General features: G+C 41.8%; 1 protein-coding gene across 2 annotated transcripts; it reads right to left on the bottom strand.

The window, feature by feature from the left end:
* Positions 1 to 3,491: 3,491 nt before the first annotated feature.
* Positions 3,492 to 23,364, bottom strand: ADNP2 (ADNP homeobox 2). Of its 2 annotated transcripts, XM_054984818.1 has the most exons (4): positions 23,094 to 23,364; positions 16,441 to 16,560; positions 12,434 to 12,523; positions 3,492 to 8,163 (listed from the first exon to the last, which is right to left on the bottom strand). In XM_054984818.1, exons 2-4 carry the CDS (start codon positions 16,546 to 16,548, stop codon positions 5,167 to 5,169), a joined length of 3,195 nt encoding a protein of 1,064 aa, XP_054840793.1. In that variant the 5' UTR covers positions 16,549 to 16,560; positions 23,094 to 23,364; the 3' UTR covers positions 3,492 to 5,166. The 2 variants fall into 2 exon arrangements, with proteins under 2 accessions (XP_054840793.1, XP_054840794.1); XM_054984819.1 differs by lacking the exons at positions 16,441 to 16,560; positions 23,094 to 23,364 and adding an exon at positions 10,405 to 10,487 and having other exon boundaries at positions 12,434 to 12,525.
* Positions 23,365 to 27,919: the final 4,555 nt, after the last annotated feature.

The raw sequence follows: 27,919 nt of genomic DNA on the forward strand, positions 1-27,919 counted from the left end.
GCTTAAAGTAACTGAGGCAGCGCACAGCTAGCCTCTCTTTTCCTCACTAAATATTTTTCACAGAAATGCTTACTGCTCAGGCAGCGCACAGCTTGCCTGCTTTCTTCTGACTGAATGTTCTTTCACAAACATAGTTCAGATTTCCACATAGGTTATTTTTCTCTCAGTAATACTTAAAACATGCTCAGGCAGCACACAGCTGGCCTCTCTCTGACTGTTCTTTCTTCACTCTGTCTAAAACTGCCTTCACTCCGCCCACACTCTGAGTCATCAATCAATCATATCACTCACTCATCCCTCTTTCATCCCCACTCTTCACCTATATTACACCAGGCATTTAAAGACACATGCACACATTTACTTAAAACCAAAAACTGGTAAAGGTTGAAATTCTATGCTTGTACTTCACATTACATTTTAGTCACTTATGAATATTTTGCTATCAAATTGTTACAGAAACAAGAACTGGTTCTAAAATATGACATGTGTAACATTAAGCATCCAAATAGTTTAGCTGGCCAGACAGCTTGCTTTTTGCTTCTTAAAAATAAAACTAGGATACTGCAAAGGAGGGGATACTATGAATTATCGTGGACTTTGCTATGGCCAAACCACGTTGTTACCATGGTGTAAAGATCTTGGTATAAAAGTAAGTAGGAACCCGTTAAAGATACTACACCAGATGCCTACAACTCTAAAGTGACTTAAATCTAAATTGGTGGGATGATCAAACCACCCGTATGTTAAAACCTAAAGCATGCTCCTATGCTTTTCTGTCTAATCACTGCTTCCTCACATAAGCTATACTTTGCTAAGACAAAAAGGGATGGGAGGGGAGAATACAGTTAATCAAGTAGGAAAGAACCTACTTCCTGAGCGTTTCATTTTTTTACATCCAGGTTAAATCTAAAAATATAAATGTGAGGAAGCACAACTGTACAAAGTCGGAAGCTGCATCTATTAATACAGTTATAAGCATAGCCAACCAGTGTACTGGTGGAGCAGGCAGTAAAGGTGATGCTTTGCCATTAAAAATACTTGTGTTAACACAAGCAAGCCAGACATCCAAATCTGTGCCATTAACTTCTACGGGAAAACCTTCACGCAGAAATAAGCAGCACTCGATTTTGAGTGAAAATATTGAGCATTTCAATAGCATGAGTCAAGCAAGCTCAAAAAGCCAGCAGTTAGTGAGTTCTACAGTTTACCAATTAGGGGCCATTTCTAGGCTGGAAAATGCCACGAGGAACCCATTCTTCATGTGCATCAGTCCAATTCAAATTGAACCAGTACGTGCCCAGGAATCACACACTGTGCAATACATGTGCGAGCTAAAGTCCTTGTGACACAGCCGTAAGGACTGTAATGTGTAAATTGGCACATGAAAAGCCCAGCAAAAAGATAAGCACCTTGGAGTGCTACCAGATGTTATTGAAGAGGGGCATGTGTCCCCTGCCCTCTAACGTTTTGTTTGGTGGGCGGGAATCAGTAGACCCTCATAAACAACGTACGAAGCAAAATGGAGAGGTCTACAAGTAGGGGAATTATACACACACACACACACGAGACATTCCCTTTCATCTCTGGAAACTGATAGGATATAAGATGACAATTCATGTTTCAAACACCTGGATTATTCTGATGCAGAATTTGGGGATTTTTTTTCACACAACTGTGGAGTCCCAATTGCTTTGAATGGTACCGTACAGGACTGCCTCGCTCGGATGGAAAATGAGTGTAACAAAACCTATAGTACCAGAGAACAGAAACCATTTTGGTGGGCTAAAATTGCAGCTTCTGAAATGTATTCCAGTTCTTCATTGTTGGATCATTCCCTTCTACATACAAAATTAGCAGTGAGAAGAGCGTAGGCCTGGTTTTCTCCCCCAAACCCTCCCATTTTGATACCTACTTAGATGTTTCCTTGGATGAAAGTCCCCAAGAGATGCACATGGGGGGGGGGTCCTATCATTGTTTATTTTAAAACAATTGTCACCTTCTCATTAGTAAACAGACCTGCAAGGATTTGTTGTGGAGGGTCCTTGCTTTGACATCTTTTGTCTTATCCTGGCATGTAATCTCCCTCTTGAATTGTCTTAGTATATTATTCTTATTCCTCTCTTCACTCCAGGTGTTCTTTTTTGTTACTTCTCTTTCCCTTGTCTCATGCTCTTCCTTCTCGTAAAAAGCTTAAATCTCATTTGCTGCTCACAACCTATTGCATACTTTTTACTTTCCATCTTAGGGCATAAATTTTGGTCCTGTTCTCTTAACCGTTATAAACACCTTCCTCTGCCTGATGCCCAACTCAACCCTTTCCCCCACTACTCTTGGTTCCACTTCCATTTTTCTAAATCTCATTTTATTTACTTCCTTTAAACCCCACCTTTCTCCCCAGTGGACTCAAAGAAGCTTACATTCTCCTGCATTTTCTCTCTCAGCAACCCTGAGAGGTAGGTTAGGTTGAGATGGAATGGCTGGTCCAAGTTGCCCAGTGAGCTTCTGTGGCAAAGCAGGGACTCAAAACTGGATCTCTCAGATCCCAGTCCAACTTTAACCACTAAACCACACTGCCTTGTACTGTACCATCTTACCTGTCAGTTTGTTGGAGGAAAGGTAACCTCAATATTCTTTTCAGGTTTTTAATTTGTTCCTGCAAACATGGAGGATCTATTGGCTTTGTAGGGAGGAGGGAACCCTCTCCTTATTTGGTCTTAATGTGTGGACTGTTTGCAACCTAAGAATCAAGTCTGGAATTGGATTTAAGGTGTCCATAAAGTGCAGCCACTTACTGCTTAGTTTTCCTTCTGCACATCAAAAAAGCAGAGGAGTATAACGCAACTCCCCCCCGCCCCCATAACTTGCACTGACTTCTGTTCTTACTGGCTCATAGCTCTGGGAGACAAAGGAGGCCTGTACCTTACAGACCAACGCAGTTGCTATAGCGGAAGGTTTTTTGCTATAATACATGTGTTTTTTGCTGCTATGAACAAACACAGCTAGCTTACTAGAATTTAAAATACATATGGAATTGGTTATACATTCACCCCAGGATGCTTACTCTGCCATTTTATATATTTTTAAAAATTATGATACACTCACATAATACATCTTGGCCAAATGACACTGAAGAAAGTTCCATCTCAATTATCAAATAATTTGCATTTTTGTCTGTACTGAAAGTATGGTAAAACACTTCTGCTTGATGATTCTGCTATAAACAACCATTTTTGATTTACACTCATTCCCAGTGTTTGGTAAAAACAGGTTAAACACTAACTTTTACTTTCCCTAAACTGTTTTAAAACTATTTAGCAGCTTATAACCCAACTGTTCCTCCAAATAACCCCATTCTACCCCCTTCTCTACACTCTGCATCCCTGCTGGTGCAGCAGATGCAACCAATCTAACTGTAGCTGCTCCACAGATACCGCACTGGCATATTGACTGGAAGATAAAGCTGCTTGAAAGAATAGAAACCAAACCAAAAGCCCTCTTAAAATGTTCTGATGTTTATAGAAATGTAACAGCTTGTAATGTACCTGCTTAATATGTACAGTTATTCACATGCAGTTTCATCAAAATAAAATAACATCCCTTGCCTTAGAAGAGATTTGTTAGTAACTAGAAAACAATGTGGTCAGCACATCAAGTACATTATTTTCCTCACTGTTAATCTACAGTAGTGTAAGAAGTCAGTCCTATTCAAGTTGAACAGAATTGTTACTGATCTTTCAGTGGTTAAACAATAGTCTCCTTGATTTGAAAAATACCCATACATACACTGTCCCCAAATAAAATAAATTTAGTCAAAACTGCAGTACAAAAGCAGAGAGTTCAAAGACGTATTCTGTTTTGAAAAAGAATACCCACGCTATCTTTTCAGTCTCCTGGCTAAGTTTAGATGAGACTATCATGCGCAGGGTGACGCATCCAATAGCAATTTAACTGCTTTAATTAATGATGGCAAGAGCTTTCAGTCAGCATTGATCCAAACACCATGGCAAATTGAAACAGACTCGCACTATGCTTGAGGCTCACCAACTGCATTTTGGTTAGTAAAGAAGCATCTTGAGCCCCACTTGTGTGTTTTCTCAGGCACTTTTCACCCCATCCTAATCAGACTGCAGATGTTACATACCAATGATCAGGCAGGATGGACAAATAAAAACGTGTTGGCACTGCTGAAGGTGCCTTTTATTTCTTTCTCCATATACAAACAGTCTAGCCAGATGGAGCTGGTGTTAGGCAGTTACTACAAATTCTGCACTGAAACGTTTGCCAGTATACTGGCAGGACAGATAGGGACTCCAACTTCTTCCTGGAATGGTTATTTAAAACCAACAGAGAATGCCCTGCCAGAAATAACACCAGATTAAGAGATCCCTATTTAGACATTGTGGCCCCGCTGAGGATTTGGTAACTGCTTACTTGCACCAAAGTAATACTTGGAAATAAAATGTGAAATGTCAGGAAACATTATACTGCTTTTTGACTCAAATTATAGCAAACCCTCAGAATTCCTACTAACATTTCAACTAAATCCAGCCTATGTTAGAAAACAGAGCAACTATTACAAAACAGCAATATTAAACTAAATTTTCCAACAGGGCAAAAATTTCCAGTTTGACACCTTGCTAGTAAAGGAAAAGTTCAGAAACGGTACTTGAAAAGCCCTGGCTGATCTTTATCTTTCTATCTACAGGGAGCCAACAGTGCATTTGACTAACAAAGTCTCTTAAATTTGTCACTGCTGTCATCTAGGTAGTGTTTTTTTTTTACAAGGCAATATGGATTAGAAGTAACCATCTTAATTTTAGAAGAGGGTAATTTATTATGACCTAAATCTGTTTTGATATTTTACCAAAACTATACACTTTATTTTAGAAACAATAGATACTAAGAAAAAAAACCAGTAAATATGTTACACAGTTGTATAAAAAACCATGATGGAGAGAACTACTCCATAAACAAAGTAAGAACAAAAGAACAAAGCGTCAGGTATACTATACTGTACCCTTACTGCCACAATGAACAATTGCCCAAACTGAACCGGGCACTGTGTACTAATCTTTTAATAAGCCACAAGAAACTAAACTAAATAAGACAATTGTTGGAACTAAGTAGTATGCAGTCTTGAATGTCTTATATTAATTTTTTTTAAAATTACAGATCTTCCGATTCACATTTTAAGCTCAGTCTGTGCTTTACATTTTTAAGTTCAGACACACTGAACCCCAAAAGCACAGATGGCTTGAAAGTTTTTATTGACTTTAGACACCTATGTCTTTTTCTCCCAAAAAAGGATGCAATATCAACTTTCCATGCACACAGAATAGAAGAAAGTAATTCTAGCTCCTTTTTAGTGGGATATGGGTTCTTATGAAAATAATCTGCAAGAAAACATTTTTGAACATCATTTGAGCTATGCTGGAATGGCTTTGGATTTAATGCTAAAATATCTTCTACTGAAGCCTGTCCCTTTGTTTCTGTCTTATGATCAGTCTTTTGTCGTTTGGAAGGCACAAAATTCACCTCCTTTACTGGAACTTGGGCCGTACCACTATTTATAATCAGGAATGGCTGGTCCTGATTCCCTTGGTCCTCTGCAACAGCATAAAGATGATCAGATTGCTTCCTCTTAGTTGGAAGTGACACAGCATCATGATTTTCACCATTCACAATGGGCAGATATTTCGTCTCATCAAGTTCCAGCTCCATTTTCACAGTCGGATTGCTGTCTTTGGGAGCACTCCGGCAGCGAAGCAGGTGCACAGCAATAGCTGTCAGAGTCATGTTGCCAGTGTACACTCCGCAGCAGTGGATGCATTTAAAAGCAGGAGTCTTTAGAATAGTATGCACAGTTGGCATGATGTGGTGCCTCTCCTTCAAATGGATCTCATAGGCTTCAGCGCTCGTAAAAGTTCCATAACAGAAGGGGCAAGTTGAGACTTTCTTACTACTTTTATTTGTTTCAGCAGTTTCATGTTGCAGTCTGATGTACAAAGGAATAAGTGTCCTTGAATTTACCCCAGCAAGTACCGCAAGGTGCACTTCTCTTTCACAAAGTTCTTTTGGTGCTATTATATTGTAGTCAAAGTGAGGAAACAGGAGGTTGCCTTCAGAATCACTCTCTAGCTGAAATCCTTTGTCATCATAATCAGCATGCAGTTTCTTCTTTCCTTTATGTACACTTCTGGTGTGATCTACAAGGCATTTTAAGTCATGGAAAGTACTGGTGCAAAACAGGCAAGTTAATCCATGTGTGAACAAATGTTCTATAAGTTCTGTCTCAGAAAGGAAACATTTGCAAGAAAAACATCTGACCGTCTTATCTTTCAACCACCTTAGAAAAGGCGCAGAGGCAGCCACTTTATCAGTTTCAAGAGTAACTTTTCTCTGTAGTAAATTGAATTTGTGAGCCACTTGCATGTGCACCTGATAGACATTTGATGGGAAAAGCTCACTGCAAACAGGGCAGGTCTTCCACTGCTTTGCCTGTTTAAGAGCTAGACTCATTTGAGAGGCAGATGGAGAAGTCTTGGCCAGGGTATTTGTAGAAGTTACAACAATAGGAGAAGGCACAGTAGCTGGAGGCTGAGACAGCTGATTAACTGTGCCAGACTGCATCAGCTGAATGGGCACTTGAGGTGGCGTAACTGTTGCCACCCCACCACCAGGTGGCACAGGCAGAGCAACTGAAACCGGTGCAAGGGTGTATGTAGGGATCCCGTTAACTTGCTTGCCAGTTGGAATTAATTGTCTAAGTACAGGTCCAGCAGTAAGTAAAGTAGCATTTTGAGAAACTCCGGGCTGGACAGACTGATTGACAGGAAGAACTCCTGGTACAACGGGCTGATTAAACTGAAGAATCCCTGGTCCAACTGACTGGTTTACAGGAAGAACCCCTGGTGTAACAGGATGATTAAACTGAAGAACTCCTGATGTGATCGTCTGGGTCACTGGAAGAATCCCAGGGCCGTTGGGTCTATTCAAACAGCCAGCAGGTCTGTTTGCAGCAACGACCCCAGGTGCAGAGGGTCTGTTTATTGGAACAGCACTGGCCCCAATGGGTCTATTTAGAGACCCAGCTGACTGGGTCACAGGGAGAGTCCCAGACACAACAGGACTACTTAAAGTCCTAACAGTTTGATTAACAGGAAGCAGAGTAGGCCTGATGGGTCGATTGAAAGAAAGGACTCCTGGAGGAACAGCCCTACTTATGGTGCCAGCTGGCTGGTTCAGGCAGAAAACCCCAGGTCTCACAGGCTGTTTTACGGGAAGCCGATGAGAAACAAACATCGGCTGGGAAACTGCAGGTTGAAGAGAAACATTATTCTGACCTCCTGGATGAGCAGCAGACATAAGCGTAATACGTGACTGAGCAACTGAAGTTGGAGTGGATGTTTGCTGGATGCTACTGGAGGCACTTGAAACACTCAATGGTCCAACTGAATTCTGAACAGTTTTTGTTGGCACCAGAGTCTGATTCTTATTGACTGGGGGGAGTGAAAGCTGAATGCATGATGTGGTAGCCGCTGAGCCCGCTGAGGCAGTTGTAGGTATTAATGGTGGACTAACTCCCAAAGTGCAAGGCTTAGGAGCTATACTGACAATCGGCAATGACTTTGCTTGTCCTGATTTCTTAGGCTGTACTGAAATTACAGGTCTCAATATATTCTCCAAGTCTTTGTGTACTTCAGATGTCAGGACATGATAAATTAAAGAATCCCGGCTGTTTGCAAAAGCATTGCATTTTTTACAGTAGTGATCGGTAAAATTCTCTTCACTTTCATCAAGCCTGTCCTCAAAATATGTATTTATGAGGTTTGGGAAGTGAGTTACCAGCACATGTTTCTTTGTATTGTAGTATAACGTGTCTGTAAACTGACATTTCTGGCAGATGAAGTTTACCGCATCGCTCCGGAACTGCCTCATGCCACCACTCACGTTATAGTTTTGTATTTTTTTCTTTGAGTGGAACATCCGAAGGTGTTTCCCTACTATTTTGGAATGAGACGCAAATGCACACTCTGGACATGCAACAACTAATTCTTGGTCAACTTCATCTTCATGATAACGGTTCAAGTGATTTTTGAAAGAAGAAATAAATTTTGATGAAAACTTGCACAGGCTACAGCAGTATGGATTTGTTCTGTATCTCTGCAAAAACAAACACAAAAAGAGAGAGGACCATTAATTCAGAAGCTCTCTGTGGAGTGTACACTCATGCCAGCTGTGAGAACATGCAAGTAACATGTTTCTTGAAAGACAGGGTTCCTGCTATTTTGTAACGGCCTATGCTTTCATTTACTCTTGCCTGCATTTTTTATCTACAGTATGCTTTCTAACATGTATTAAAAATTTTATTTATCAAAGTCAAAGACATTCATTCCAAGTTTCACCAGCACCTACTGTATTTACCCTAAGAAAAGATAACCCTGAATGTAAGACTACCCCACAAAATGACAGATGACCCCCCCTCAAAAGTCAGCCAGCCAGCATGTCTGCCTCTTGCCAGCCTCTATCTTCCCCACCCCACCCCCTGGCACAGCAACAATGTCCTCTGGCATTGCCTCCCCACCCAGGCCAGAGAGCACTCTCTCTCTCTCTCTCTCTCTCTCCCCCTCCATGTTTTCTGGCCAAGCCAGAAAATGTGAAGGAAGAGAACATGCCTGACAGTTGGCTTGTGCAAGGCCAAGCCATAAAGCACAGAGAAAGAGAGGTCACCCACCAGCATGTAAGACTCAGCGGACACACTCAGGCCATTTTGCCCATCTGCAAGCATAACACAGAAAGGCAGGGGAATCCCTCACATTAGAGTCTGTCAGTAACAGAATGAGGCAACTTTGCATACATTTATATTCGAACTCAAGCGCCCCATTTCTTAAAAGAAAAAAAAAGAACAAAATATAATCTTATTTCAAACTAATCCAGTATTTGATCCATCTCTGCTTCACTCATCTCATTGGTTCTACAAGGCTGGGATTTAAAATCAATGCCCCTGAACAAAATCCCAGAGAGAGGGAGAGTGTGTACAGAGGTTTTCCATTTATTTGGAAGAAGGAAACATCTTTCTTGGCACAGAGAGCTGCCCTCTTCATTGACATGAATGGGGAAGGCTTTTGTGACTAAGGGATCTACATATGCACATCAGATTTTTAAAAAAATTTATAGATAATCCATTTTAATTGTAACCATAAAATAGTCAAAAGAAATTCTTCATAACATCATGACCAATATTAATATTATGACAAATAATACATGAATTCTCTCTACATAAACCTAGTGGAAGATGCCAACATTTAGTCCAACACCTTATCTTTTTAGACTGTTGCAGAACTGTTAGTGTTACCATTTTCATCATGTCCCAGATGTGTAATAACCAGTCATTCTTGCTAGGGTCAGGCAGATTTTCAGTAGCACACAAAAAGTATTCTTGTTGCTACCAATACGTTAAGAACCGTTTATTAAGCTAGTTTGCCCATCATTACAACATAATTTAGCAAAATGGTCTTGCGTACAAAGGGAAGATTGACCTTCAAGACCTCCAATATGCCATCATTCTAAAAGACTGGAGCACTACAGCATTACCACCACATATGGAAGACATCTGCCTTTCGTGACTGTCAGATGCAGAATTTATCTCTAATATTTTGATGTAAGTCTCCTAGGTGAAAAATTCCATTGATTATTATTTTATAACAGTAGTTAATTTATAAGTTTATTAGGGTACAGAAGAAAAAGATGTTTAGCATGGAATCAGATATTTTGACATTGAAAACAACATTTACATGTAAAAGGGACCAAAGGTTCCTATGCTAGCTTCCTGGAGTGGGCAAGTACCATGTAAGTGCTTCTGCTAGATTGGTGGTCTCACTTCTCTTTTAATGTGACCCAGGTAACAGACCTGAGTAACATATACCAATATTCTCTAGAGTGAGAGTTCTCTGTTTGGCACAGCATGTCCCAAACAAAATAATGTAGATATTTATGGCCAAACTTTTATTTCCCTATAAGTCTATGGAGAATATATTTTATTTAATACACTGTCATGATCTGTGGATGTAACTGTAGTTATTATTTTATTTACTTTATTTATACTCCGCCTTTCTCCACAATGGGGACCCCAAGTGGCTTACATAATTCTCCTTTCCTCCATTTTAGCCCCACAAGACAATCTCATAGGCACATCTCTACACCAGAATCCTCCCCCACATACAAATACACAGACACTTAACTTTTTACATAACATCTTTATCTTGCTGAGACAGTTATTTGGTAAGCTTTCTGTCCCTACCTTCTGACTTGAGAAACAGTGCTCACATTCCATAAACATTAAATATAATCCTGTTTTAAGGCTCAATAAGAACAAATTCTAGTAAAAGAAACTCAGTTACTCACTACTTAGATTTTTTTCTTTTATCATCATCTTCTGGTGGATTTTAATAGCACCACAGACCAAGGTGCAACTTGGTCTCCTATCACTGTATTTAGAAAATTAATGACAAAAATATGCTGCTTGTTATTGTTGTCATGAAAACTAGATCACAAAAACTTGCAAGAGTGACTAAATATCCAAGTTACCATTAGTTCAGATTTACTTGTGATCACCTTTAAGACCACAAACCAAAGCTGAGCAGCACACTTCTGCCTGAAAATTCAATTCAAGAGACTGCACAGTAGAGCTGTAGAATTCAACATATTCTTCCAAGTTCCCATGTTATCTTCAGCAATATGGCCACTCACAATAGAAACAAGTATGATATTAAGATGACCAGGTGCTGTAATATTAAGTAGGAAAAACAGGTGGAGGCAGGGTTTTCTTTCCAGCTGGAGGGAAATATTCTGCTAGAAAGAGTTATTCTCAAGGTAAACACACAAATATACAGGTTTTTTCTTGGATAATAAACACCTGAACATCATTAGGCCACCATATACAAGGGGTATGAAGAACATCTTTGGGCGATCCCTTCAGGACATCAGCCAAGGACCACAGCCACTAAATCAGTTGATGTAAAGTCTCCTCCTCCTCCTCCTCCTCATCATCATCATCCAAATAAATAGTGAATCAAGTCCTACAGCATGCTTCTTCACTTCTATCATGCTACATTCTTCTGCTTCCCATCACATACAGCACAGGTGCCTCTCTTTTCAACAGCTTCTGCAGCTAAGAATGGATGAAGAACTGGGGGGAAATGCATAGGATAGTTGCCTAGCAACAACTCTATCACTTTTTCAATAGCCCATAAGAAACAGAGTGTGCGCTTCTGAGCACCTTCCAGTTTTTCATCACCCTGTCCTAGATGAAGCTGCAGGTAAAAACAGAGGGAGTGAACAAAGACACATGGGGGTAGGAGGCAACAATGGCTTGGGGACGAGCTGCTACCATTCAAGGACCAAATATGGTCCATGATGCTCCATTGCCAATCACAGACATAAGCCCTAAAAGTATCAGGAAAAACAGCTATTTCAGGAACTAGGAAAAATTACAACAGCCAAAAATTAGACAATATAAACACGCTAACGTTTTATCAATAGCATGCTTGTGCAAAGCACGCAGAAAGCAAAATAAACAAAATAAGCTAGACATTTTATGCAACTAACATTACTACAATGCAGCAAACCCACTAAAATATCAATATTTAGGTTGCAGCTTATTCCACAAACATAAAAAGGTAAAAAAATGACATATAATCATTTTTAAAGTAGGATAATTCCCAGATTCAGGATACATAGAATGGAAATTCCCATAAACATATCTAGATGAGGTAAAGGAAAAACAAACTCTCGAAGTATACAAATACTGTAAACTGATACTGGGGCACACCAACTATGCCAATACCTGTTGCATGTTCAACATGGCAAAATATGGCGATGTTCAGAAAATTCTTCTTCACCAGAAAGCTCTTGTGCAGCCTTCTCTCAGAATAGTAAATATAATTAACTAAGGACTCTAACCAACAGACTACGGGTGAAAAATGCAAGGAGAAAAAGAATACTGGATGGTCATGATCTCAGAACGTACAAACAGGAAGTAACAATTCCAGACTCCGTATTCTGTGAAATCACAATAAAATCTTATCAACTTCCCTTCTAGTCCCCTAATCCCAATCTTTACAGCAATCTCTTTAAAAGACAATCCCACTCCCTCTTTGACACACACACTCTAAAGAACCACATGACTGGTTTTGTATGTGAAAGAGGGCTTCAGGCTTTATTTCCAAAACAGCAATCTGTTTCCTACACGGGAACCAGCGTTTTAAACAAAAGTTGTGTCTCATAAGTAGTTTATGGTATGGCATAGTAACAGTTGTTCAAAGCAAAAAAAAAATTTTTAAATCACCACTTGGCTCCCAAACCTCTGGAATCACTTAAGTAACACTTTGGATTCCAGACATTATCTTCTAAAAACAGAGACAGATATACATACTTTTCTTTTAGTCACAGAGTCCCAAAGTGAGACATCACTCCATGAAGTGTTGTAGAAATACTTTTCTCCTGGGTCAAAGCTTTTAAAAGCCTAAAGAAAGAAAACATATTGGTAAAAACAGTTGAAGGATAAGCTATTTTATACAGTTACTTTAAAATCAAGACAGCTAAGATGGCACAGTAACTGAAGTGTTAGGCTAAAACTGAATGAGACCTTGTGCCAATCACCCACTCCCAGCCTAACCTACTTCAAAGAGGTCCTGCGAGAATAAAATGGAGGTGTGATGGACCATATACACCATCCTGGGCTTCTTGGAGAACAGTGGGATGAAATGTAATAAATAGATGGACTCTTTGAAGCAAATTCCATTTAATACTGCATCTGGTAAATGTTTCCAATTATGTTTACAGAACAAATTACATACACTTCAAAAGATATTCACAATACAGTAAATGGTGTTTTATCTAGGGTTGCTATCCTAACGCTTTTAACCTGTGGTGGACTTACCATCCAAGGGATTCCTTGCCAGCAACGTCACAACATTGTCAGCAATAATGTGATGTCATCATGTCACTGGCTACACTTTATCATCTGCCCCAAACCCTATGGTTTAATCATAGCGTTTTGGGCAAATGCTAGAGCTTCATCGATGGTATCAACGTCACTTCCAGGTTGCATCAGAAATGACATAATGGCACTGGAGTGACACCAACTCCCCTCCCCACTCCATTTTCCTCCTGCCATCTAACTGAGCAAGTGGTGGGAGAAATCCCACTACAGCAGGACACCTAGCAAACCTGAGACCATGAACAGCATCTGGCTACTCATCTGGCAACAGCATCTGGCTACTATTAAATAATCCTACTCTAAAAGACATATAATTCCTTCTCCTGCTTTATAGTTGGAAACAAAAAAAAATTCTATAAATATTGTTTCTTGCCAAGCAAATGCAGAATCCTAGCTTCTTCTGCTTCCTTCTAAACAAATCACTTCCCTTTTTGTTCATGATTATTTTAAAAGAAAATAAATACATGATATGAATACTTGAATTTTTCATTTAGTGACCAGGCTGAATGGTGTAAAAAGACGAGATATAACCTTATTGGTATTTTTTGGGTATATTCAGGATCCAGATTGATGTCTAGGATTTTCAAACATACCAGAATTCTGATCCCAGATATTCCAGGAATAATAACAACAGCAGCAGCCAGGAAAAAGATGAAACTGTGTCCCACCTTATTTGTGAATGCAGCAAAATTGAACAGACGGATTACAAAGCTTGATATGATAGGGTTGCAAAGCTGATTCATTGGTCATTGAGTAAAAAGCATAATCTGCCAGTATCAAAGAATTCATGAGAACATCAGGTGGAAAAGGTGCTAGGAAATGATCAAGTCAAGATCTTATGGGGTTTTAGAATACAAAATGATCAATACCTTGAACGTAATACACCAGACATAACAGTTGTGGGGAAAAAATCAAAAAGTTTGGCTAATTGACATTGCAATTCCACGGGATGCCAGAGTCAAAGAAAAACAAGAAAAATGATTAAATATAGAGATCTGGTAATAGAAACCACTTGACCATGGATGAAGAATACAACAGTAGTCCCTATTGTCATCAGGGCACTGGGAACTGGGAACTATTTTGAAAAAACTTCACAACTTATATGGAAAAACTGCAGCTTTCTGACAACACCTACAGAACTGCAAAAGACAGCATTACTTGGAAAAGCGTACATTTTACACCGATACCTGGCTGATACTTAGGTCTCTGGTGAAAACTTGTATCAGCTCAGCAAGGCCAATCAATGACAACATGTGATTATTATTGTGTTGTGTGAAATATGAGGAATAGCAACAACAATAATAGATCCAGAGGAGTTAGCCATGTTAGTCTATAGTTGCAAAATAGTAAGAAGTCCAGTAGCACCTTTAAGATTAACTAACTTTATTGAGGCATAAACTTTCGAGAACTACAGCTCTCTTCATCAGATGCATGGAGGGTATGAAGAAACTGGCCAGAGATATATAGGTGGGGAAGGTGTAGGGAGTGAGGGCCATGTAGATGCCAATCAGTTGCAAAAGTCATAAAATAGGTGGAGTGCACAATCCAGGCTGGGTGTGACCCTTCCCTCTATTGCTGAATCTGAATGGAATGCCTGAAGGCAGTTATTTCTGATAATGAGATAACCATCCAGAGTCCCTATTCAATCCAAGTCTGATTGAGTCAAATTTACATATGAATTCCAATTCAGCAGCTTCCCTTGGATTTTGCTTTTGAAATGTTTCTGTTGAACTACAGTGACCTTTAAGTCCTTGATGAAATGTCCTGGTAGATTGAAGTGTTCTCCTACTGGTTTCTGGATATTGCCATTTTTGTGTCCATTTATTCTTTTGTGCAGAAATTGCCTTGTTTGTCCTACGTACAGAGCAGAGGGGCATTGTTGGTACATGACGGCATATATCACATTGGAGGATGAGTAGCTGTAAGAGCCAGAGATTGTGTAGTTGGATTGAATTGGATGGTTCTCTCATAATCAGAAGTAACTGCCTTCAGGCATTCTATTCAGAATCAGCAATGGAGGGAAGGGGTCACACCCAGCCTGGATTGTACACTCCACCTCTTTCATGACTTTTGCAACTGACTGGCATCTACATGACCCTCACTCCCTGCACCCTCTCCCCGCTGCCCTTACCACCTATATATCTCTGGCCAATTCCTTCATACCCTCCATGCATTTGACGAAGAGAGCTATGGTTCTCAAAAGCTTATGCCTCAATAAAGTTGGTTAGCCTTAAAGGTGATACTGGACTTTTTACTACTACTACTACTACTACTACTACTACTACTAATAATAATAATAATAAAGTTGGATTCTGTAGGGCTTCTCAGGGTTGAGGTTACATTTGGGAGTGTACCTTTGGCCACTAGCAGTCTTGCTCATGTGTTTCTGCCTGGGGGCCTGCTTGGAAATGTTTCCCCCACAAGAAACAATGGAGAATGGCTGCAGGCACCTTCTTTGGGGGCCCACAGAACTGGAGCTCAGGATCCAATCTTCCTGAAATTTTGCAGGGGGGGGGGTTAGAAAAGAGTCAGGAATAGGTTCCCTGCAAATCTGATGGTTTGCTTGAAAAAAATGCACTTCTGGATAGCCCCCACATCGTTTTTCCCATAGGGAATGGCCAAATAAATCTGGGATTCTCTGATTTGTCTTAACTAGATCAGACAATCTCGGATTTCAGGAATCCCAGATGTTTGGGGGACCCCTGAAACTCTATCAGATTTCCCGGATTTTTGGGGGGTGCACACCACTACTTCACATCTTAATTTTTAAAGGGTTAGTGCTAGTAGTGTGGGGGGGCAGGGTTCAGGTTGTTATTTTATCTAAACTCTGTCTTCTTTTGGTATTGTTCTGGTTCTGGTTTTACAATGCTGTGATTTTGTGGGGAGTGGTTTGGTGGAGTTGGTTTTCTTGTTGGTTTTTTAAAACTGCCAGGTTCATTATGCGGAGATTCTTTGGTTTGGCATTGGTTTTGCTGGACTTTGTTGTTCTGTTTGCACTGAGAGGCATTTGGCCAGTAGCTGCTTTTGTGTGGTTTGGCTATGGCTTCTTTGTCCTGGAGAAGGGATGGAATTCCCTCCTTTGCACAGGAAAACAGAACAGCTGTGGGAACCTTGTTCAGGGGACAGAATTGGACCCCTTGACCCCATCCACTTGAAACTTGGTGAACCTTTAGTGGGTGTGCAGCAGTGGTTCCCCTATGATTTTGGTGTCATTTGCATCAAAAACCCATTCCAGATCCCTGGAAAGATTCCCTCATAGGGAATAATGGACCTGATTAATTTCAGAATCCTGGGCAAAAGATGGATCTAAATAACAAACCATTAGAGGATGATCCAAATAACCAGAACATTGCTTATGCTGCCATAATTTCTCCAATGCAGAATTCAATCAATAAAAACTCAAAATGCATACAGATCTCATGATTTTAAGAATTCATTACCTGTAGTAATTCCTGGCAGCTATCAAGCCCAATATCCACAAGAATGCCTTTTACCTTCTTCCGAGCCTTCCTTATATTATCAAGGTTTTGAACAGGAATTTGAAACATGTCGAAATTTTCCTGTAAGACAAAGAGTAACAGAACCATGGACGCAGAACACACACACATCTTTGTTAAGTGTACGTCCCTCAGAAGGTGCTTTTGCATCTTAAAAATTCAGATTAACTTGACTTTCATTATAACGTATTTTAGTAAATGGCTATATTTTTAGATTAAACTCATAATCGATTCATACTTTATACAACAGATTACATTTACTATGTATAGATTAGCATTGTGCTTACTGCATTTACATATGCACCATAATCATCATGAAATGTGATAGCAGGGCTATACATGGAAAGTGAAGCATCGAATATTTGAATGGTTAAATGATGCACAGCTCTCCCTTCGAAAAGTTCTTTATTGCTGGAGGGGAACGCCATCCTGCAATTCATGCATTAGCAAGGACACTCAAAATTGAAGCTGTTCAGTAGACAATACCACAAGTAGACTATTTTTCCCTCCCAAAAAACAACATCCATTTTACTTGAAAAGCATCATTCAAAAGCATCACACTTAAGCTTAGAATATAGTTTTGTGAACCATACGTAGTGACCTATTATAATTTTATGAGATACTTTCAAAAGCAATTATGTGAATTTCAGACAGACAACTCCTCTTTGGCTTAATATAAGTTAAAAACACTGCCAAGGGCCATGATGGCACAACAACAAGTAAAATACTAAGACATAAAAGGAAAACCATGTTGCCGAAGACTCACTTCTTATCCCCGCAAATGCAGGGATAAGCGAGGAGGGGCAAAACAGTTTGCCTCCACACCGCCTCCTGGTGCCTCCAGAGGCCCGGAAAAGCTCAGGGGACTACCTCAGGGTCTCTCAGCTGGGCAGGGAGGTGGGCAAACAGCTGCTTGTGGGCAAACAGCTGCTTTCTCCCTACCCAGTTAATGTGCAGGTAAGGGGGGGCTGCACTGAAGCCCACTCACCTACCCGCTGCTCAGCTGGGCAGGGAAAAGGCTTTCTCTATGCCCAGCTGATCCACAGGCAAGGTGGGGGGGATGGCGGAGCTGGGCATTAGGGCTTCTCAGCAGGGCAGGGAGAAGGTGGGTGAATAAACACCTTCTCCTTGCCCAGCTGATCCACAGGCAAGAGGCGGTGGCAGCAGTGCTGATCTGTGGGCAAGGGAGGGCGGTAGCAAAGCCCGCCTTCTCACCGCTCAGCTGGACAAGGTTTTCTCCCTTCCCAGCTGATCCGCAGGTAAGGGGGGCTGTAAGGGGGGGCTGCAGCAGAGCCTGCCTACCCGCCACTCTGCTGGGCAGAGAAGGTGGGCAAAACAGTCACCTTCTCCCTGCCCAGCTGATCTGCGGGTAAGGGGGGGACAGTGGAGCCCGCCACTCAGCTCAACAGGGAGAAAATGGGCTCCCTCCTCGTGTGGCCTTCCCACTGCCTCTGCTGGCTGTGGGGCCGCGCCACACCTATCCACCAGCTCCATGGCCCTCAGAGGTCTGCCTGCAGAGCCAGCAGGCAGGTGCAATGCAGGGGACATCTTCCCGCCGCCTCCACCGGCTGCAGGGCCTTGGGATGACCACGCCCAAAGTCCCACTACTAGAGCTCATTGTATTTGTTTTTTACAACGGGCTCTGTTGCTAGTGTTTCAATAAAAAAAGATATGGCTACATCCTAGAAGAAAATAAATATACATGGTAGTTCAATTTTGTTAAAGATGTCATATTAATTACTCTTTAACACAAAAAGATTTCATCCATGTATTTGGCTTTATGCTTGTTTTCAAATTTACAACTACCATAACCTATTGTATCTATTTTATTGAATGTCTCAATCATTTATCATACTTTCTTTTTGCTGTGAATTTCGTAGCTATTAATTATATTGTATTTACTTGCAGTATATAATCCACCTTGGATCTCAGTGAGAAAGGTGGTCTATAAACAAACAATAACAACAACAACAGTAGTAATACCACTGAGTCAGTTGCAGTGAAGTCACAGTAAGACAGCAACAGCATCCCATCATCCCATGTCCTTCTCAAATTGCATACACAACCTTAAGATTCCAGAAGGCACTTTGAAGTACATACAGGCACATAAGGGGTATGAACATGTTTCATTCACTCTCTGGCTTACACCCAATCTTTTGAAAACTATTACAAACATCCCCAAAACTTTTCACACATACTTCCAAACTGCCTCTCAGTCATATATAGCAACTGGTCCCCAAGATACATTACTTTAGATAACATTCTAGGGTGTTCTGTGACTACTACTTCTTTCCAAGATGCCAAGACACTAGGAACTAGACACTAAAACATTTGCTCAACTTCCAGATCCTTTGCTTCTCATCTTGGTTTTCGAAACAAAATACATCTGATGCTTGAATTAAAAGCAACAGAAATGATTATGCTTTTAAAGGAGTAAGTATAATGGGGCTGAAGCACTGGTCAACTGACCATTAAGATACTATCAAATGCTTGGTCAATCATGATCAAATATTCCAAGACGGTGATGGCTTTTTAATTACACCACAGAATTGTCTAACAGTAAAGCAGGGTTGCTGAGATAAGGTAGCTGAGAAAAGATATCCTTTCAAGTGTTTATTGTCACAGATAAGAGACAACTTTCAGGGGTGGAGTTGACAAAAACTGGGTTGTTATAGGAATCATCTATGGCAGAAACAATGCAGAATACAGATTTTCTCAAATGAAAAAGGTTGAATTAATATGCATCTGTGATGTACTGATTTTATCTGGAATCCATCTGGTTTTGATGTAATATTAGTTGTTGTCCTACAAGAATATTACATATATTGACTGAAGGTCTGTGACAGATACTCTGACTGCACAGCATCCTGACTACCTGGTGTGAAGTTGCAGGCATCACATGTTACATAGGTAGTGCAAGGGAGGAGCAGCCATCAGTACTGATGACACTGGTAAACAAAGCCATATGGAAGAAAAATGTAGGCTGCTAGGCAGGAGAATAAAACCTAAGTGGTCCATAACAGCATTTTCAGAAATACTCCCTATTCCACACATAGCATCAGCTAGAAAGGCAAGGTAAGGGATGCCAAATAAGCCAAAAGCACATAGCTGAAACCATACACAAGAGAAACTTGACAGTGAGGTACAGGCAGGGATACAACCTAGGCAAGAGGTTAGGGGCCCAGATTTGGGGGGCACCAAAAGCCTGCACTGGGCTCCTCTTCCTCCCTTGTCTTTGGCCTCATTGTGTTCCAAGCACAGCCACCCGCCCTGCCAGAGCCTGCAGCTGCATGCTCAGAAGTAGTGGGGCCAGCATGAGGGCCAGGAGGACGGGATGCACAGGCCGCAGTGGCGCCGGCTGACCACGGGGCCAGCTCTGGAACCCGCCGCAGGCCATGCGCCGCCTCAACCAGCTTGCAGGCCAGGAGGACAGTCCGCGCAGGCCTGAGCGGCCCGGCTAGCTGCAGAGCCAGCTCCGGAGGCCGCCACGGGCCATGTGCCTCGACGCTGCTGCCGCTGCCTGCTACTAAAGAAACGAGAAGCACGGGGAGGAAAAGGAATCATGTGGTCGGAGCCACCACCCACATGATCTCTTTTCAGAGGTTCCGGAATGGTGTTCCGGCGCGTGCCCCCTCAAAATGAGCCCTGCCTTTAATAGAGACTTAATGTGTGTAAATAAACAGCTGAGTAACAACACTCAATAAATAGCATCCTGTTAAGCCTCTATTAAAGAGACAGAACATACTTTATCCAGGCATTGGCAACCCTGTTTGTGAACTATTCTAATGTCAGAAAAAAAACTAATCAATATTTAATGGTGCTACAAGAACCATATACATTTTTATTAACATCTTTACTTCCATTCTATATAACATACATTTAACATATATAGCAAAATCCCACTAATGGACTTGGCCACCCTTCAGCCCTGCCCTCCGTCATTTTAAAGTGAAAGAAAAGTTCATTCTAGACTCTCCATTGAATGTGGGGGAGGGAGCAAAATCAGAGCTTGCCTTGTGCATCAAAAACCCTTGTGCTGGTCCTGGGAATGGTATTTATTTTTAATATTTACTAGCTGGGTCTCCAACAGTTTTTGAAGTAGCCTTGAAAAATTTTTAATAAAATGGACTCAATCAAAATGGGTAGCACAAAATGCTCAGGTAAGACAATCTACAGCAAGAGGTTCCACCTCTTTTTCTGGTCATATTGACACCACATGACTAATGTCACATGATTCCTCATTACATGCTTGTAATGCTGTGGCTGCAGAGTTTAAAGGTGGATCCCAGGTATGGAAATCAACATTGGTCTTCAACCACTAATCTAACCCAGTATTGCACCTACTCTGACTGACAGTAGATCTCCAAGATCTTCCAGCCCTGCTATTAAATTCTTTTAACTGGAGATGCTGAGGATTAAACCTAGGTCCTTCTGCAGACATGGCAGACCACACAGCTCAGAGTGCACGTACACGTTAGGTTCTTCTGGGTTTAGTCAGCAGTATCTCCACTTAAGGGATCTCTAGTAGCAGAAGTGAAATGTGCGTATGCATGTAGTCTAGAAAATTTACCTTGAACTACCTACAAGTCTAGTAAGAAAAAACTATGCCAGCATCCACTTTAAGAAGAGTTTTGTGCATCCAGCTAGTAAGCTTAACTGTGACAAAATACTCAATTTTAATTAAGAGGAAGCAGTGTCTATTTTTCTACAATATGTAATGAATGTTAAAAAGTTGTATTTAATATTGTAAACATAATTTGGGTCTCTGGTTTTATACTCAACATGGAATCTTGTACAACCCCCCCGTGACACTGCAGAAAAGATGGACACATTTTACAAGAAATCTTTTAGGGAAGACCACACTGATTATACATTAACCAGTAACACTATCACCTTTCTAAATGGAACTTCGGAGTGCCTGATTATTTTACTAAAAGTTTAAACATACACACAGAAGTTAAAGAAGTTAAACTGATATACAAGTTCAAGCATTGCATAGCACAGTGTTTGACAGCTGTATGTCTAAATAGCACCAGTTATTAGACACTAGCAAAGCACCCAATCTTTTCAATGAGCTATGTCACCAAATCTTCCTGCACTCTCTCCTTTGTTCTCCAAAGACCTGTGAGTTCCCCAGAACTATTCTCCAGGCTAGATGTCAAAAAGAGGTGCGCGGCGGGGGGAACCCACTCAAAGCAGATTCTACTGACTTTCTACCTAGTGCACCCTCTACAATAAATCTCCAATTTTGTTGATGTAACAGACTATCAATTCACCTCTCAGCCTTTTAAGAAGCCTTTGTAGGCCATTCGGTGTAGGAAAAGCATTTGTTCAACTAATTTTTAAAAATATATTTTCTATCAGAGACTGTCATTCTCCTTTCATCCCTGAAAGCCAAAAGTGCAACTTGATACCAGCTCCACCAAGCACTGTATTATCTATTCCAATCTGCCTGGCACTCTACACAGGATGTAGACAAGAGGCCCTATGGGGCCTGAATAATTTTTTCCTCATCTCCCCTCCTTTTTTAAAGGAGTTCTTAGTGGTGAAGATTTCTTGAAGACTTGCGCTCTGCTTAGTGTTATTTTGGTTAATCCTGATAAAAAGTATTACACAGCTTTCGTTTCTGGGACTTGCAAGGGAATCTGACTTCCAGTTTGCAAGTATCACAACTCCTTTGCCTTCTTTGGCATAGTTGCTCTGACCTTGCAGAACAGCATGCTTGCAGACCTAAGGCAAGATGGCCGATTACTGGAGAGGAATGGGGAAAACTTTGATTCTGAATTCCAAGGTTTGTGCTGTGTTTGGCCTAAGTAAAACAATACTGTATTGCGCTATCATTCTGTTGAGTCTTTACAAAGATATCTTGAAGATTCTGATTTCTGATTACTCCAGACTGAATGCAGGCACCACCGAATGGTTTCAGGTGGGTAGCTGATTGGTCTGTAGCAGAAAAACAAGATTCTGTCCAGTAGCACCTTAAAGGCCAACTAGATTTCCAGGGTGTGAGCTATGGAGAGTCAAAGTGCAATTAGTCCTGAAGCTGTTACTGGATCCGAATCATGATGAGCATTAAGTGAGAACCAGGATGTGGCACGTCGACCAAAGCAGCATCTTCAAAAGAGGAGTTGCGACAATACAAATCTGAAAGTTGCACGAGGTAAGTAACTCGCGCCAGAAAATCCCTCGCTCCGTCTCAGAGCCGCGCTGAGGTTCAGCGGGCCAGACAACCTTTCCCCCTCGAAAAGCGCCGGTCTCTCATTACCAACGCGACGCTTTCTACAAAGGCGTCCCGAGCGCTCAGCCGCTGAAAGCCGCCTGCCCGTGCGAGGAGGAGCGGCGGGTGCCGGGGGGGGAGGGCGGACGGGCCCGCAAATACTGCGCCGGCGCGAGCGCAGCGATGCCCGGGGATGCCTTGTGGACCGCGGCCAAGCTGCCCTCTCCATGCGGCGCTGGCCATTCGCCGTTCCCACCACAGCTTGCCCGGGAGGCGGCGGCGGCCTGCCGAGAGCTGCGACCCCGCGAGGAAGGAGGGCCGGGGACGGAGAGCCAGAGGCGGAGAAGGCTTCCCTCTCCCTCCGGCTGGTTGCACCTACCTGTCCGGCCCGCAGGGGGAGCCCGCTGCCTGCCCGCGACCTCTCGGCTGGCGCCGCCCCGAGGCGCGCGGGCGCGCTGCAGCCTCCTCCGCCTCCTCTCCCGCCGCCGCCCCTTCTCTCCGCCGGCCGGCCAGCCAGCCACTCTCCGCAGCAGCCCCGCCCGGCGCCGCCTGCCGCTCTCCCGCCGGAGCGCGCCCTCACCCAGCCCGCTCCGCCGGCGCAGGCGGCAGCATCACTGCCCGCTGGAGCCCGGCCGGCCCGCGCCTTTCCCTCGCGCCTGCCGCTGGAGCCCTACGCCTCTCCACCCACCCACCTCTGCCTGCTCCTCCCTCCTTCCAGAGCCAGAAAGAGAAAATGGCGCTCGATTTGTCCCAGGAAGTGACGTCGCCTCTCATTTGCATATCAAGCAGTTGACCAATCAAGAGGCGCTTGGTTCAAAGCTCCCATTGGCTCCCTCCATCAGCACCAGCTCCCCAGGAAGGATGGTGTGAAGGGGGCAGCTCCTTGGATGCACCCCAGGGGTTCTGAAGAGTTTCCTTCCCCTTCTCAGTTGTTCACCTGTTACCTCCACTGACCCTCTTGCTTTGCCACCTCTTCCTCAGACAAAAGTAGAAAATCCCGCGTGATTTTGTGTTGTGAGGTCATCGCTAGGGGCGGGGTTACTATGACGTCACCCCACGTGGTACAACCACGTGGTCATGCAGCAGTTCCTTGCTCATTTGCATAGAATGTTGTGGAAGCTTGATTTGCATCAGCATGTTTCTGAAATCACCCTTTGCATCCAACAACCAATGAAATCCAGCCATGTCAAGAAGCTGTGTTTTCCATTGGAGGAAAAAGCCACTAAACCCTTTGAGGGAATAAATTTATTTCATAGGTTCACCATTTGCAGTAACTCATGCACTTTAAGATGGTAAAAGAAGGGTCTTCTTCATGTATCCTTTATAGAAGAAAGCAACCCAAGAACAAGTCAATAGGAACTTATATTTTCCCCCCAAACATGAAGCAAGCTAAATGATATAGCTGATCTTCAAAATAACAATCCTATCACAATTTCACCTGACTGTTATTTAGGGTTGTTGGGAACCATCTGAGAATTTTGATGAGAATTCTTCCATTTCGCATATGGCAAATAAGCATAATCCAATAATTTTACAAAACAGGGCTAAGGTATACCTCCTTAGATAATCTTTATGGAGCTTCTCAACTAGGTCAAGAACTGTTATTTAATAATTCTAAATTAAACATGTATTGTCAATGTATTGTCGAATACATTAAATTAAAATTAAACAGCTCAATTAAACAGCTTGGTTAGTCTATGTAAGGAATAATCAACAATTAAACATAATAAAACCTGTTTCAATAATACATATATTCTAATTGTTCTGCTGATCAAACAAAATCTGTTGGCCAGTAGAAGATATTCTAATATATTTTTAAAAACTAGAACTTTTATAGCTCTGTCTTCTCAATGGTGGTCTTTTTGGAAGAGAATTTTAAATATTTGAAATATGGTATCAATATATGATCTGCTTTCAAAAGCCAAGAGGCAAGCAACAGGGTGGTTACATTATGTAATGGCACCATGTATGCTAGGTGCTATGCTGAACATGGAACAGTGTGCCATGTGGGAGGAGCACTCCATAGACCATCTGTTATCCATGTACTTCTTCTAGCATGTGACGAAATCATCCTATACAGCAAAAACAATATTTGATTCAGACTACAGTTGGCTTGAGCAGTTTTAAATAAGGAGTAGAAATGGATTGAATAGCAAGAAGCCATTACAAATACTTGAGGACCAAAATGGCATTACCATCACAAAGGCAGATTAATGAAGATATTCTGTCCAAAGAGATGAAATATGGCAATTGCTTGGACAGAGGATGAAAAATGTAAGAGAGAAATAAAATCTGACTAGGGATAAGAACATGTGAATCAAAGAGTATTTCCTATTTCAGCCATTCTGGACCCACCTTTAACCCCCCTAGACTGCAGCATAGAACCCACTAAAGCTACAAGCAAGTGACATCACAGTCATGTGACAGGCAGAGGGGGAAACAGTTCCAGCCTCATCAACGTCAAGCTCAGAACAATAATCTGCAGACCAAGAGAAACACAACCATGATGTAGCCAAGGGTTAAAGCTATGACGGAATCTCCCTTTGCTAAATGTCCTTTCCTCACTATCCTGTTGTTCCCCTCAGCTTGCTTCTAAAGAGAGACATGGCGTCCTTCCATTCTGCACATGTGCACTACTAGCAGCAGTTCTTCCAAGAAGCAGCAAAAAAATGGTCTCTCTGTAGGGGCTCCCAACCCAGAAGGTGAAGCTCTCCAATCCCCTGAGAAGACCAACCAACCCACTATCTTATTGTGTGATAAAGAAGTGAAGAGACGATATTGATGCAACAATTAGGAGCTCTGCTACATTGACCAGTTGCTCTGCTTTAGTAGGAATGTGATACCTAATTAAGTGGGTCACCCAAAAGGGGGCTGCGAGCAAATTAGAGAACTAGTCTAATAGCATCCTCGCTGTTGCTTTGTTGGATGTTCTTGACTGGGGTGGAAAGTGTTTACCATCTAGTTGCCTCTAGATTATAATACTTGACTTCTTGTTCTTCCCCGGATGGCAGAGCTCACTGAAAGCTTACAAGGACCCCACCAGGAAGCACATTTATTGGATAACTCCAGGGAGTGCACACTGATGCAGTTTCAGGATAGGCAGAGGAGACCATGTCAACCAAAGGCAGACTGCCATCAAGCTGGACAGGTAAAAACCATGAAAGGTGGCAAAGTTGGACACTATTGGTGCTGTTATTACTAGCAGGGTATTTTGATCCTTCTTCTTCTGCATTTAAAAATAATATTTCCACATTTTCTTAGCATTTTGCAAATAAAAGTACTCACATCCATTTGAGCTTGGCTTCCGTGGTTAGAACAGAATCTGAACTGGAAGTGTACATGACTCCTCTTTCATTTTGCAGTTGCTTGGGTCAATTTGAATTTATACATGTAGTGTGTTTGTAAAGATCCAGAAGGAGCCTAAAAAAATCCTGAAAACCTGCAATAACTTGCTAAAATAAGTTCATTAAAATGATATTAATTGACAACAAACATTAATAATAAAAACAGCAATATCAGTCAAACCAGAAGTCATATTAACACTCAAAAGTTCTCTGGAAGAGTACAGCCTATGGCACCTAAAAACAAGGTGGACTTCCCTAGATAATTCTACAATATATGTGTGACACTCCGGAGAAATAACAACCAGCTTCATCTTAAATGCTGGAAGATCATACAGCAGGACTGCTAAGATCTTAATATTTATTTATTTAAAAGTATTTCTATGCCGCCTTTCCATTCAAATAGGGTCCCCAGCTAGTGAGCATCAAAATGTTTCAAACATTAAAAGTAGGATTTAAAATAGAGTATATATAATAATAATTAAACAATTGAATAAAAACACACAAAAATACACAATACACAACCAGGGAGGAGGGCCAATAACAGTTATTGGGGTTATGCCAAACTAAAATGGTTTCACCTGCTGGCAGAAGACAACAAGAGGGAAACAGACAAATCTCCCTCTGGAGGGAGTTTCGGTGCCCTTTCCCGAGTTGCCAACCATCTAGTTATAGATGGCTGGGGTATTCAAAGCAGGGCATTCAAAGATGACTTGAGCGAACAGGTAGGTTCATATGGTAGAAGACAATTCTTACGGTATGCTGGCGCCAAGCTATATAGGATTTTAAAGTTCAATAACAGCATCTTGAATTGGGCCTGGAAGTAAATGGGGAGTCACTGTAAATGGATAACTGGAGTGATATGGTCCCTCTGGCTCACTTCATTCAACACTTTGTCCGAAGAATTCTGTATTAAGTGTAGCTTCCTGACAATCTTCAAGGGCAGCCCCACATAAAACTCATTGCAGCAATCTCATCTAGATGTTATCAGGATATGCAGCACAATGGCTAGATCTTTCCCTCCCAGAAAGGACTACAGTTGGCTCACCAGCCAAAGCTGGTGAAAGGCACCATTGCCACCTGTTTATCCAACAGAAGGCTCAGGTCCAGGAGCACCCCAAGCTACAAACCTGTTCCTTTAGGGGGAGAACAAACCCAGAAGGAACAGAAGATACCCCAGTTCCTTGGTCAAATCCCACCCACCTCCCATCAGTAGCACCTCTGTTTTGTCATGATTAAGTTTCAGTTTGTTAGCGCTCATCAATTCCAAAATTGCCTTCACGCATCTGTTTACAGTTTTCACAGCTTTCCTGATAACTGCTGGAAGCATGAGATAAAGCTGAGTTTCATCTGTATATTGGCTGACCTGTCCCTGCAGAATAGTACCTCTCAGTCCCAACTCTGAAAGGTGGTCCAGAAGGCTACCATGATTGATGGTATCAAAAGCTGCCAAGAGGTCCATGAGAATGAACAGAGTCCTCTGTCCATCTCCCGGAGCAGGTTATCCACCAGGGATAGTGTTTCAGTCCCATGACCAGGCCCAAAATTAGATGGGAATGTGTCCAAACAATCACCTTCATTCAGGAATCCCTGCAGTTGTCCAGCCACCACTCATTCAATCACCTTGTTTAAGAATGGTACATTTGACAGTGAATGAAAGTTATTCAGTAAGAGAAGCCTTAGCTAAATTCACATGGGGGAAGGCAATCTTGAGATAATCTGAACTCAGAAATATTGAACTTCGAAGGTTATAAAAAGTACTTTAAATTGGATTTAGAATTCAAGTAAAAACCTGATTTTGAGGAAATTTGGCATCATAAAATAAAAAATTTCACCCTAGCCAACACCCTGGCAGCTGCATTCT

Source organism: Eublepharis macularius, chromosome 7 (genome assembly GCF_028583425.1).
Source record: "Eublepharis macularius isolate TG4126 chromosome 7, MPM_Emac_v1.0, whole genome shotgun sequence".
Lineage (NCBI taxonomy): Eukaryota > Metazoa > Chordata > Lepidosauria > Squamata > Eublepharidae > Eublepharis > Eublepharis macularius.